The following is a 14353-nucleotide window of genomic DNA, read 5'->3' as shown; positions in this document are numbered from 1 at the left end:
GGTGAGACTCAGTCTGCACCAGATCCTCTGCCTCAGGCATCACCTGAACCAAGTCTGGGGGCTGATCCTGAAGAGTCCCAGTCTGCACAGGTTTCCCTGCAGCAAGCACCAGCTTGGCCGATTCAGGGGCCTGATTCTGCCCTGGCTCCAGATGCGGAGATGACCCCATTGCCTTCAGCAGGGCCATCGCTTACAGCTGCTCCACTACCGGTTGGGTCAGGGGAGGCTGAGGCGGCCCCTGGGTCTAGTCACCCACCGACGTCTCCCGAGCTGCAGCGACTAAGGTCTGAGAGAAGGAGAGACCTGAGTCCTCGCAGGACGAGTGCTCGCCTTCGGGCAAAACAGGGAGGTGAGTCGCTGGGGGATCAAGACCGGCCGCTACCCCGACAGAGATAAAAGGCTGTCGGACCCTGTCCCAGGTTACGGGAGCAACATTGCTGTATGCCAGATCCTGTACCTGTCCTTGCCTGGTTTCCTGCCTCATGTCCTGACTTGGTCCTGTCGGACTGACTGCCAGCGGAACCTTTGGATTCTGGACCGGACCTGGACTGCAGTTCTCGGGTTACCCCCGGTCCCAGCACACATCAGTTGTCCAACCTGCTTCCTGCGAGCTCTTGTTCCATGAAAGAAATTAAATTGCAAAAACCGCTCATTGGTTTTTATAGACCACCATCGCGCTCCCTTCTCTGCTGCCACCCTTCATTTAGACTTCTCCTTTTCAGTTGTCACTTGGTGGGTTTTAAACAATCAGTTATTTACTCGTTTTGTTTAGCCGGGAAACGGCACATCGGTGTGGCGCTCCCTGCCAGCTGGGCAGACTGTGGCCCTGCGGCTGCCAAGACTCACTCTCTTTGCATGGTTGGCAGAGCAAAGGTCAGCTGTGTGGTCCAGGGATCTCTGCCAACTCCCCCCCAACCCAAAGCACCCCCCTGAGGTTCTTCTGCACAGCCAGACTTCCTGGAAAAACCCAGGCAGGCTCCCGAGGCGTGAAAGAGCAGCTTCCTTCCGGAATCAGAGCAATCCACGTCCTCTATTGCTCCGGGAAGAGGAACGACTTGCTATTTTTGGACGGATAGTAATCATCTCCATTTTTAAATAACCATATTAATCTCCACTTATTAAACTACTTACAGTTGCAATGTATCTCGAGAGTGTATTCCGGCTGCGTACTGAACTGAACTGATCTGGGGGGGGGGGAGTGGGGGCTGTAATCATAAGCAGTTTTCTATGAACACAGAAGAGGCTTCTGGATCAGGCCAAGGCCCATCTAGTCCAGTTTGTCTAAGCCGTCTAGGTTGGTCTCCTGTCGAAGCGCTGTAGTTTATGCACTGCATGAAAATGAGGCTTCTTTTTTCTCTCTCCTGAACATTCAGCTTCATTTATTACCTTCATTTGGAAGGTAATAAAACCAGCATCTAAAATTAGGTCTGTAAACAGACTGGAAGCTGGTGGAGAAGGTAAAATTGTAATGGAGTTGTGTGCTCCAGGAAAGCCACTTCTGCCCTGCAGAGGAGGTGGGATTGCGGGCGTCACGGCCCCAGCCCCCCGCACAATTGGGGGAATCCCCGGCCGCATCATCCCCTGGCCAGCCAATTGGCTGGCTTGGGCGGCGTGGCCTGCCCTATTTAAGGCAGGCAAGGCCTGGGACCTCCCTCTTTTCCCGCCTGCCAGCTGTTCCTGTTTTTCCCACCCTCCCGCCCTATAAGGATTTCGTTCTTTGACCTTGCTATGGACCTTGGTTGGTCACCATTGAGGGGCCTGGTAGGAATTTTTCCACTTGGCAAATTGGCACCAGCCTCTTGGTTTTCACCCACATCGTAGCAAATTGTCACAACTTTCTGGGTATTGGCGGTTAGGCATTGGTATTGCTCTGTAGATGGAAGAGGGGAGGAAGCGCCATCACCTGCCCCGCATATTGAAGGGTAGTCCGGTAAAGGGTTCCGGGGGGCGTGGCCCTGTCCGAAGCCTGGGGAGGTGAGGGCCTAAGCCACGCCCCCTATCGGTGACCCCAGGGGAGTTCCTAGTTGATGTGCATCAGCAGGACTCCCCCTACTGGTGGTTAACCCTTCCAGGACTTCAAGCGAACAGGCTGAAGCCGGATAGTCGGTTAGGACCAATGCCTAAGCCAATACCCCTCATCACCTGTAACCGATAAAGTTGTGGTCTTATTTAGCCCATTAACCTCAATAATTGTGTCATGTGTCTTTATTTCCACAGGGGGTGGGGGGACTTGCCACGCAAACCAGCTCCCATCAACACTTCACCGGTTCCTATTTGCACCAGTTTATAAACCCAGGTTGCATTTTTCTAGCATTATTGTATTTACCATAGAATTTCAGGCTGGTGTTTGGATCCAACCTCATATCTTCCTTTCAGTTTTGCATACATAGGCTTAGTTACGTTTGTAATTCTTGCATTGCAGGGAGTTTCGGCTCAATGAGCCTTGTGCTCCCTCCCAGCTCTGTGAGTCTTAAGTGCAACCTGTTGCTCAGACCATCGTCTGGATTTCCTCTTCCTTTGTGGTCTCCGTATTTGTGTGCTGCAGCCATGACCGCTGCCGTTCTCTTTCCACTTTAGCCCTGCTGTGTGTACAATTTCTCTCTCCCTTCACTGTGCCAGCGTGTCGTGTCTGCACTGAAATATCATCAGATTCTGACTTCAGAGAGATGTCAGCGGGGTGGAAATATTTCCTAGATGGACGCTCTTTTCTCAGTCTTGATTGCTGCCGCTTTCTTCCCGGGCGACCTCTCCTCTCCTTCCTCCTCTTAAAGCTGATGTTTCCCTCTCCATCCTGGCTCGGTCACAGGGGTGATCCCAGCCAGCCAGGGATCACATAGCATATATTGGGACAGCGACAACAAGGAGCCAGTCAGATCTGTGGTTGCATGAAAGAGCCATGTGGAGGTGAAGGCTGTGCAAATGGGAGGCCTTGCATTTCTCAAGGAATGTTTTTGCATTTCCCTGGGAATGCAAGGTATCTTTGAAAACCTGGGAATTGGCTATCAGCAGCTAGGATTTCTGTTGCGCAAAAGTGGAAAACATTGAGTCATTTAAATCTTATATTGTTGTGCAAAAATACATGGGCTCTGGCAATTGCTGAAGAAGATAACCCACAATCTGTGCATGCTTAGAGGTAAAGACTCTATGGAACACTTTTTCTTTCTTTCTCTTTGGCAATCACTTATAGCAGAGTACGATTGTCTTCCATAAACACGGTTTGAACAATGAGTCCGTAAGTGACTGTGGAGGCCAATTCTGGATCCACACGTCCTTCCACAGTGGAGATATGGGTTTCCGGGCGGGAGTTGATCACGGTGTGGATTTGCCAAGCCTGCCTTCCTCCTAGCACGTTTCTCCCTTGCGTCCTGAGTTCGAGCGTCTTCAAAGCCCATGACACCTTTGAGAAAGGCAGTTCTACAACTGGAGCGCTCACAGGCCTGTGTTTCCCAATTGTTGGTGTTTATACTACATTTTTTTAAGATTTGCCTTGAGGCAGTCTTTAAACCTCTTTTGTTGACCACCAGCATTACGCTTTCCATTTTTAAGTTCGGAGTAGAGTAGTTGCTTTGGAATATGATAATCAGGCATCCGCAAAACATGACCAGTCCAATGAAGTTGATGTTGAAGAATCATTGCTTCAACACTGGTGGTCTTTGGTTCTTTCAGTACACTGGCATTAGTTCACCTGCCTTCCCAAGTGATGTGTAAGATTTTTCGGAGACACCATTGATGGAATCTTTTGAGGAGTTGGAGATGGCGTTTATAAGTGGTCCATGTTTCACAAGCATACAGTAAGGTTGGTAGTACGATAGGAACACTTTTACACAATATAGTACCATAGAATTATAGAGTTGGAAGGGATCTTCAGGGTCATCTAATGCCATAGCTGTCAACTTTTCCCTTTTCTTGCGAGGAATCCTATTCGGAATAAGGGAATTTCCCTTAAAAAGGGAAATGTTGACAGCTATGTCTAATGCAGGAATCACAATCCCTGCCTTCCAACCTGGAGCTGCTTAAAACCTCCAACGAAGGAGAGTCCACCACCTTCCGAGGGAGACCGTTTCACTGTTGAACAGCTCTTACTGCCCAAAAGTTTTCCTGATGTTGAGTCAGAGTCTCCTTTCTCATTACGTGAAGCCATTGGTCCTAGAACAGGAGAAAACCACCTCGAGGTGTCCTTGAGATATTTGAAGGTAGCTATCTCCCCTCAGCCTCCTCTTCTCCAGGCTAAACATCCCCAACTTCCTCAACCATTCCTCGCAATGCTTGGTTTCCATTTCTTCCTTTGCCCTCTTCTGCACCCCTGCCACCTTGCTGGACCTCTCTGCTGCTCCAGAGCTCCCTCCCCTTGTTGCGCCAAACCAAAATGTCCACCCATCTGAAATTGGCCTTCTTGTTCCTCACTGTCTGTTCATGACTGCCTCCTGCCAGCCTGGTGCCAGCCTTTCCTTCTGACCCCTCCTTCCCACCCACCCCACTGCCAGGGCTGCCATTGTTCCTTCCATCTGGTGGATGTGGCACCCGCTTGCCAAGCCAAGCGTATTTTCCAGCTGGTTCACAGTCTGCCGATGGCGCTCCATTGTCACAACCCAACAGCCATTCACCGTAGACCTTCAGCCAACACTCACTCTTCCAAATGGATGAGTGGGATCTGGGTGCCTGGGACTTCCCCAGCGGTGCCAACCCTCCTTTCCTTGACTCTTGTGGTCCTCGCCCCCCATCCTTTGTGAATTTTTATAAATGAGAAAGAGAGAGAGGAGGGATCTGGCAGGCTTCTCCTTCTTGTAATTGTCTGGATCCTCCGGGCCTTTCCCAGCTCCTTCTGTTGACAGGCGGCGCTTAAATCAGATTAAAGGTGCCCTTTCAAGTGGGAGCAGGGCTGACCCCGCAGGTAAGACTTTTTCTGAAGAGCTTGGCGGCGCGGCCTGCTTTTTCTCTGGGGTTCGAGGCTGACAAGCTCTCCGCAAGCGCCCTGCGGCTTGAGTCCTATTAAAGGGAGACTTGTTGGGACTCTGGGACGAGGAGAGAACACCAATGGGCTTTTTCATCCTGCCAAAGCCTTTCATCCCTGGATCTGAGGAAAAGGAAATGAGATGATGCAGAGATTGGGGGGGGGGTGTTTCATGTTCCCCCAATGCCCCTGGCACCGACACTTCCCCTCCATCAAACACACACACACCTGCCCCACCTTTCCCTTGCTGAAGGTGTGCTTGCAGGTGAGCCGTGGTGTTTCGCTGTGGATTTGGGGCTCGAGGAAAGGTTGGGAGAAGATTTTCACGGGACGCCTTACACGGGCCAGTTCTCCCTTGGGACTGAGGTAGGCATGGCTCAACCCTTCCTCTTCGCTCTCCCCTTGACCCTGACCCCTCTCCCCACAAAACACCACACCATTGTTCAACCTGCTAAGATTATAGTAGCTGAAAATTTGGGGGTGGGAGGGTAGGAAGCATATCTCTTGAATGGATTGTGGAAAAATTGGACCACAGCAACTGTGATTTAAGCGAACTGATTGCAAAATAATACAGTCCTACAATGGGTTGAAGTTGCTTCAGGTTGAGCGCTTTCGGAGTGCGCTCCACAGCGACCCAGAAGTAACAGAACACGTTACTTCCGGGTTTCGCCGCTCGCGCATGCGCAGACTGTCAAAATGACATCACGTGCATGCGCAGAAGTGGCGAATCTCGACCTGTGCATTCACAGATGCGGGTTGCATTCGCTTCAGGATGCAAACGGGACTCCGGAACAGATCCCGTTCTTATCCAGAGGTACCACCGTACCTATAAACCAGCCTGAAAGTTTTGTGAAAGAATTGCTGTTTTTTGAAATGTCTTCCAACAGCAAGATGAATGGGGCTGTCCGGCCCTTGCAGCTTTCAACCTGCTGTGACAGTGTAACTTTATGCTCTTTCGCTTTTGTTTATTTATAAAATAATATTTATTTCTTTAAACATAAAACAAACCCCAACCATCAGAGTAGAGAAAGGGACACTTTGATTTGTCCTGTGGCGTCTGAGAGGGTTTCTCCCCGTCCCACTGCAGGAAAGGCCACTGATTCTCAGTGAATCAGAACAATCCCCAATCGGGTTTTCTGTGGGTTGACATTGGTTCTGTTTCAGTGGTAAACCAGGGTTTTCTAGAGAAAGCGGCTGGACAGAAGAAAAACCTCTCGTTCGTGGGCCTAGAAGTCACAGGAGAAAAGGATTTGTGCATGAACTCATAGGGGGAAGGAGGCAGCGATGGGAGCTCTGAATCCATGGCAAAGTGTTTCTTCTCCTCTTCCATCTCCCCAAGGCAAGCTTCCTTGCCCAGTGGCCTTGGTGCTTTTAACGTAGCCCACCCTCCCTGCTGTGTTCCCCTCCCACTGAGCCTTGTGAGAGCAATGGAGGAACAGACTGGGGGTCCCTCTGGTCTCCAGGGGGTCCCTGGGCAGTGGGACCTGGCTCTGCCAAACTTTGGCACCGGAAAACTACCTTGGGAGTGTGCTATCTCCAAGCCCCAGTAAAAGGGCCCCAGCGGGGGCGAACAGCGACCTCTTGATTACTTGGACTGCCAGGGCGAAACAGGTGCAAAATGCCGGCACCCTGTCTACAACTTCATTAACATCCATCTGGACACGGGTGGCACTGTGGGTTAAACCACAGAGCCTTGGACTTGCCAATCAAATGGTTGGCGGTTCGAATTCCCGCCATGGGGTGAGCTCCTGTTGCTCAGTCCCTGCTCCTGCCCACCTAGCAGTTCGAAAGCAGGTCAAAGTGCAAGTAGATAAATAGGTACCGCTCCGGTCGGAAGGCAAACGGCGTTTCCGTGCACTGCTCTGGTTTGCCAGAAGTGGCTTAGTCATGCTGGCCACATGAGGAAGCTGTACGCCGGCTCCCTCGGCCAATAAAGCGAAATGAGCATCGCAAACCCAGAGTCGTCCCTTTACCTTTACAACTTCACTAGCATCTCTCGGTATTGCGAACAACACCAAACTTACCTTTTGTTGCTATCTTCATGAACTTACCTAAAAAGATAAAGGAAACAAAAGACTGAGTTAAGCACCTGAAAAATCTATTGAAATCAGACATTATAAGTTCCTCCTAGGTCGGGTAGTTTGCAAGTCTTTGTGGCTTTGCATAACGTTTTGTATTTTTCTCAGAAGATTGATAAAGAATGCATAATTATTTTGGTAATTATTGTGTGTATATTAGTCTCCCAACGTGTTGCATGAGTCGTACTACAAACTTTGCCACCAGCCTGGAGGAACCCAGAGGCGATGGTAGCAATAGGTTTTGCCTCTCCTGCAGAGGCCCTTCGTGGAGCTGGCCCGGTGGTTGTGCACACGCTTGCCACCCCCCTCGCCTTCCCCGCGACTCGCTCTCATCCACGCTCCGGATTGTGACAGCAGTCGCTTTATCCTGAACACCGCTGCAAAGATTCTCTTTTAAAACAAGCCTGTAGAAGCAATTTGAAGTGCCGCCAATTGACAAGAAGTGAAACATTTAGACACGAGGTGTTCCATTTCCGCTCCTTCTGTGACATTTTCACTCAACGCAAAAGAAGACCCATTTCTTCCAAAAACATTGATTTCGGGGGGTTGGAGCAGCGGGGGGCGGGGGAGTCAACCTAGGAGCTTTGTGGAGAAATCTCTTCTTGCCTGTTCCCCTGCTAGTTTTGAACCGTTTCGTTTTCTCTCTCATTTCTGTTTTTAATATTATTCCCTGATTATGCATGTTAGCCTCTGAGAGCTTATCCACACTTCTGCAGGCCTCAGGCCCCCAAAGCACGGGTTCAAGCAGCTTTCTCCTTTCCCAGGGAAAACCTGTTCTTTAGTGCTAAATTGGAGGCAAATATTCACCCGGAGAAAACCCAAATTGCTGTTTGCTCCAATTTAGCAGTAAAGAGCAGTTTCCTCTCGAGATGAGCCCTTTATCTGGCTTTCCTGTAGAGCACCTTTTCCCGACCTGGTGCCTTCTTCCTGTTTTGCACCACAACTCTCATCAGCCTAACGGATCATTCCTTTCCTTGCCTCTGCCTGTTTCATGGGCCACTACCAGACGTTTGGTGGTTCAAGCCCACCCAGGGACAGCTGGGGGCATGATTTCCACATTGCAGAAGGTTGGGCGTTCCCTTTTTTGCACTACAGCTCCCATCAGCCTCTGCCAACACAGCTCTGCTGGAGCAGACAATAGTGATGCACTGGCTGGGGGTCATGGGAGTTGTAGTTCAAAGATCCAGAAGGCGCCAAGGTGGGGAAAGTCTGGTCTATGCAAGTAGTTAGCTTAGCACCCATCTTCTGTCCTTGAGGCTTCTTGGTTTTCAGCCCTCAATCCAAGAAGGCATCTTTTTGGCATCTTTTGGGGTTCGGGGAGAACACCACGGTTTTGTATTGACCACACAATGCCCTTCCCTCTAATCTTGTGAAGACGGAGCGTGCATTTTCAGGTGATGTTGGGACACATGGGTTGCCGAGAGGGACAAGTCAAAGGGAATGCAGTCTGATGCCAGCTGCAGCACCTCTGTATCAAATTAAGACCTGGGAGACATGGGTTTGAATCCTGACCATGGCACGGGGCGGTGCCAGGCAGATCTCTCTCCACTGGCCTTTGCCAGCCATGTGAGAAAGGGAAAGAGAACAAGGGTTGAAGCTGTTTTGCCCGGTTCTTGTGATGCTGCAACCATTTGTTGTTGTTTTTTTGAATTTTTTTGAATTTTTTTATTTTCAATGCAGAATCATAACAAAAATTACAAACACTGAATCCAAAATAGTACTGTACAAGCAAAAATAAAAACCGGAACATACAAAAAAAAAAACCAGAAAAGAAAAAGGGGAAAAAAGGGAGGAAAGGAAACAAACCTAAACTAAACACAAATGAAAAAGCACACATCTACAGAAAAAGAAAAAAAACCATATCATGACGTACATAAACACAAATTGACTTCCTTCCTTTGTTCTAAGACCTCGAAAACTTTACTCTTACTGCATTGTTGTGTCTAATTAGATTACTTCCACCTTTGTATATTTTTTTTTACACCATTTTTCTTTTTCTTTAACCCTGTAAGGCATCATTTGTTACATACCAATATACTTACTCCAGAACAGTGTTTTTTCATATACTCTTTAGCACAACCCCATTCTTTTAATAATTTCTGGTCCGATTGTCCCCTTATGTAAGCTGTGAGTCTTGCCAGATTTATGTATTCACAAAATTTAATTTGCCAATCTTTCACTGATGGAATTTCTCTGCCTTTCCAGTTTTTAGCTATAAGCATCCTGGCAGCTGTTGTTGCGTAAAGGAATACTTTCCTTTGATTTTTGGGGATATCATTTGTAATTAGACCTAAAAGGAATGCCTCCGGTTTTTTACTGAACGATATTTTAAACATCTTTTTGAGTTCTTCATAGATTTCATTCCAGAATTGTTTGATAGGTCGGCATTCCCACCACATGTGAAACATTGTTCCTATTTCTTTTTTACATCTCCAACAGGTATTCGATTTTAATTTGTAAATTTTAGCCAATTTTACTGGAGTTAAGTACCATTGGTACACCATTTTCATAAAATTTTCTCTTATTGTGTAACATGCCATGAATTTAATATCATATTTCCATAATTTCTCCCATTGGTCCAGTCCAGGATGCTGCAACCATTTGTGAGCCCATTTCTTAATGATTATTGCTTCCTTCTTCCCTTCCTCTCAAGTCTTGGCCCCACTGACCCCTCGCTGTTGTGTGTTTGCTCCTGCAGATGGCTTACCCTGTGTCGGCAGCGTGTTACGTGGTGCTAGCTGCGGTGGTGGTCGTTTATGCTCAGAGGCACAGCCAGCAGGGTAAGTAGCTGCCTCCTCTCTATCCCAACGTCGGTGGGAGATTTATGGTTATTTTACTACTTATTTATATTCCAGCTTTTCCCCAGGCCAGGTCTCAAGGCGGCTTGCAGACAAATTAAAGCAGCACAGATCAAAACACAAAAATCAGAACACCTATAAAAAAAGGCAAGTCAACTCTAACAGAATTGAAACAATATAAAAACAAATCTATTAAAACACAGACCGTAAAAACAGAACAGCACGATTTGAAAGCCCCTGTCTCAAAAGAAACAATCAGCTCCCAAAGGTCCCGTCAGGATAAAACAGTCTTCGCTTTGTGGTGGAAAGACAAGGAGGAAGCCAGTCTGGCTTCTTTCGGAGTCCCAAAGTTGTCTGGGAGCCACCACCGAGAAGGCCCTGTCCCCTGTCCTCCAGCAGCACGCCTGTGAGGGTGGGGGCACCTAGGAAACGGCCTCTCCCAAAGATCACAGAGCCCAGGCAGATCTGTCTGGAAGAATTTGGTCCTTCAGATATTCTGGACCTAAGCCAGAGCAAGAGATTTCTGCAGGACGAACGGCCAAGGCAGTTTCTTGCTTGCCCAGGATAGACACTCAAAGACAGTGCTGGGGGTGAGTTGACTGAATCTGAGCTTCTCTGTGACACATTGTGAAGCATCCAGGTGGCCACTTGGCCAGGTGTCCAACTCCTTACTCACATGGCTTGTGTAAAAAGAGTAGAAGTCAATTGCACAGTGCATTACAAGGTGTTTTTCTGCACCAGAGAGCTGTCAGCGAAAGAGCAGGGCTGTGTCCGTGTAGGGATATTGGGGCATTCTGGCCCGCCAATGGAGACATCCCTTAATATGGCTCATACTGATCACTGCACTGATTTTACTGGGTTTTATTTGTGTATTTCTTTCTTTTTTAAATAAAAAATAAAAAATGAGTTGTTCTGTTTTGTCTGATATTGAAAAAATAAGAGAGAGACTAGCACACTTTGTTTTGTCTTTATTTTTGAAAGATGCCTTAGCTATGGGCGACTTGTTCCAAACAGCTTGCATATTACAATATTCCAGGGATACATATGTGGAACTCATAGTCGCTGGATGTCCAGAGGGCTCACCAATTCTGTGATTCTATGTCTTTTTTTAAAAAGAAAAAGAAAAAGGAAAGAGCATTAGATAACTACATGGAAGATGCAGTCTTTTAGCTATGACAGCCTAAAATGCAATCGCTGCCTTTAGAAACAGCTTAGCCTATTGGATGCGGCTGTCGATGGGCGTGGGCAGATTTTGCCTTGGTGTCCGGTTTGCGAATCTCTCCAGGGCAGCTCATTTGGGGCGGGCAGAAGAGAGCGCCATTCACATCCAGGACATCTCCTCTTACGTTCTAATGGTGTGGGGTATGGTGGTAGCAAAAGTCCTGTAAACACATTTCCTGGTCCAAAAAAGAGGAAAATCCAAGAACTATTAGGAGTTCGAATGTCTTGGGATTTTGCAGGTGTTTTACTGTGGTTTTATAATTTGTTGAATGCTGCCCAGAGTGGCTGGGGCAAGCCAATCAGATGGGTGGCATATAAATATGATGATGATTCAGAATTTTAGAGACAGAGGCTGGGCTCTGACAGAACTTGCCTCGAACCTGACCTTCGTGGGCTGTGGGGTTGAGGTTTTTCGGCTTCTTCTTCTGAGCCCCTTCTCCATAATTGAGTCCTCCCTGGGTCTCGCATGCACCTCTCCTCGCCTGGTGATTTCTCTATTTTTAAACGAGTAATTCTCCATTATTGATCAACACCTTGGCTGAATTAACTCACATTTAAATAATAATTATGTTTTCTCCCCAGAGAACGGAGGCAAGGAGGGAGATAAACACCCTTGGAAATGAATGAGCTTGTTCGGGCTGCATGCCGGGGTTAATATATTGATGGGTGTCCGAGCGGCTGCCATCCCGTAGCTTAGTAACCAGCAATAAGCAATTAGGCTCCGTCATTATTCAAGCAGAGGGAGGGCGATTTGACTTTCTCAGCTCCCTCCCGCCCTCCCTGCTTCCAACTCTGGCGCTAATCTTTGCCAATCAGCTCTGCTGCAATGCCCCATGGAGAGGTTGGAGTCGGGGGGCTGCAGGTGCCGTGATTGTGCTGCGGGCAGGGGGGGCATCTCTGAGAGCAAGCGTAATCCTCAGGGTGCAAGGCAAGGGGTCCATCTGAAGCCCCCCACCTTCCAGCAGCCAGGTGCAGCTCTTGCCTTCCCCTTGGCAGGAATGCTTTCTCCTCTAAAGAAACAAGGCCAGGAGCATGCAGGCCAACTCCTTGGGGCTGAGGCAGTTTGTTGTTGTTTAGTTGTGTCCGCCTCTTCGTGACCCCCTGGACCAGAGCACGCCAGGCACTCCTGTCTTCCACTGCCTCCCACAGTTTGGTCAAACTCATGCTGGTAGCTTCGAGAACACTGTCCCACCATCTCTTCTGTTGTCCCCTTTCCCTTGTGCCCTCCATCTTTCCCAACATCAGGGTCTTTTCCAGGGAGTCTTCTCTTCTCATGAGGTGGCCAAAGTCTTGGAGCCTCAGCTTCAGGATCTGTCCTTCCAGTGAGCACTCAGGGCTGATTTCCTTAAGAGTGGATAGGTTTGGTCTTCTTGCAGTCCATGGGACTCCTAAGAGTCTCCTCCAGCACCAGAATTCAAAAGCATCAATTCTTTGGCTATCAGCCTTCTTGATGGTCCTGCTCTCACTTCCATACATCACTACTGGGAAAACCAGAGCTGAGGCAGTTACCCCCCCCCATTGTCATTTTTGAGGTAGCTCCCTCAATATTCAGGGGGCATCCGGCTCCACTCCCTGGCTCCTTGCGACAATCCCACCTGGATTCCTGTGTCCAATTCTGGGCGCCACAATTTAAAGAAGGTTGTTGACAAGCTGGAACGGTTGCAGAGGAGGGCGACCAAGATGATCAAGAAACGAGGCCTTATGAAGAATGGTTGAAGGAGCTGGGTATGTTTAGCCTGGAGGAGACTGAGAGAAGATATGAGAGCCACCTTCAAATATCTCAAATATCTGTCACATTGAAGATGGAGCAAGCCTGCTTTCTGCAGACCTGAACCCTATGGCTTCAAGTGACAAGAAATGAGATTCTGATTAAACATCAGAAATAAATTTCTAAGAGCTGTTTGACAGTGGAAGGGACTCCCTTGGAAGGCGGCAGGTACTCCTTCCTTGGAGGTTTTTAAGCAGAGGTTGGGTGGCCATCTGAAGGAACGTCTCCAACCCCATCGTTCTGCGCGGACACTGAGGTCCAGCTCCGAGGTCCTTCTGGCAGCTCCCTCACTGCGACAAGTGAGGCTACAGGGAACCAGGCAGAGGGCCTTATCGGTGGTGGCGCCCGCCCTGTGGAACGCCCTCCCATCAGATTTCAAGGAAATACACAACTATCTGACTTTTAGAAGACATCTGAAGGCCACCCTGTTAGCCCTGTTTGAAGTTTTAATCTGTTTTTAGTGTTCTGCTGGGAACTGCCCAGAGTGGCTGGGGAAACCCAGCCAGATGGGCGGAGTACAAATAACAAAATTATTATTACCATTAGTCGTGGATGCTTTAGCTGAGATTCCTGCATTTCAGGGGCTACGCTAGGTGATTCTCAGGCATAGCTGTCAACTTTAAAATGTGAAAATAAAGGATCACCTGTCCTGGGGACAGTCTATGGGATAATCCAGGATAGCAGTGGGAAACGGCACTGGAATAAGGGAATTTCCTGCAAAAAAAGGGAAGGTTGACAGCTATGTTCTCAGGGTCCCTTCCGACTCTGCAATTCTCTGAGAATGAGGCAAGAATAAAGCAGCCTCAGAAGATATCAGCCCAGCACAACCCGCTCTCCAAACGTTGGACCTTGGCAGTCCTTTATGGTCCCGTCTCTTTCTGTTTCCCTGACGTGTCTGCTGCAGAGAGCCAGCCGGCGCTCAGGCCCTGCCAGGACGAGAACTCCCTGCCTTCCCAAGCTGTCACACACACTCTGCTCGCGAGCCTCGGCCGGTACACCTGCCAGTGCGCAAACACACACCCATGTATATTTTAAAGGCAGGAAACAGCCTCCGGGCCGTTTTGTGTCTTGCGTCTCTCTAATACTGAATAATGGAATTCCCTCTTGCGTGTCTCGGCTGGCAGGCCAGAGGCAGTGGGCTGTGGGCTGCCGGCCGGAATCGTCTTCCCGCTCTCCGAAAAGTCACTGAGCAGACTGGAAGAGGCACAACTGGGGCACGGGAGGCCAGCTGGTGGGCTTTGTTGGACGCTGGGTTATCCAGGGCAAGTGCCCAGGCTTGCTGGCCCAAAAAGGCTCTCCCTCTGAACCTCAGAGCTTCCGAGCCACTAAGTCGCTGCTTGGCCTTCCTATCTCTTGCAGGGGCTCAATTAGTGCCAGCGCCTTCTGTCAAGAGCTTGGGTGTAACCTTCGACGCCTCCCTTTCCATGGAGGCGCAGGTTGCAGCCACAGCAAAGGTCACCTATGGGACCGCCTCTCCTGGTATGCTCTGCGGAGGACCTTAAGGTCCACAAATGACAACATTTTGGAGGTCCCAGGC

At 49.0% G+C, this 14353-nt stretch overlaps 1 protein-coding gene across 6 annotated transcripts in view; it reads left to right on the top strand.

Annotated features, from left to right (window-relative positions):
* The window catches only part of CNTFR (ciliary neurotrophic factor receptor), a 452372-nt gene that overhangs the window by 239290 nt on the left and 198729 nt on the right, over positions 1-14353 (top strand). For 4 of the 6 annotated variants that reach the window (XM_053408065.1, XM_053408064.1, XM_053408063.1 and 1 more), the window contains one exon: positions 9728-9809. In XM_053408065.1, coding sequence (XP_053264040.1) covers positions 9728-9809 — 82 coding nt within the window. Of the gene's footprint in view, positions 1-5119; positions 5318-9727; positions 9810-14353 lie in introns of those variants that run through there. The other 2 variants (XM_053408066.1, XM_053408062.1) reach the window with 1 other exon arrangement.

This window comes from Podarcis raffonei, chromosome 11 (genome assembly GCF_027172205.1).
Source record: "Podarcis raffonei isolate rPodRaf1 chromosome 11, rPodRaf1.pri, whole genome shotgun sequence".
NCBI lineage: Eukaryota > Metazoa > Chordata > Lepidosauria > Squamata > Lacertidae > Podarcis > Podarcis raffonei.
This window is presented reverse-complemented; position numbering and strand designations above follow the sequence as displayed.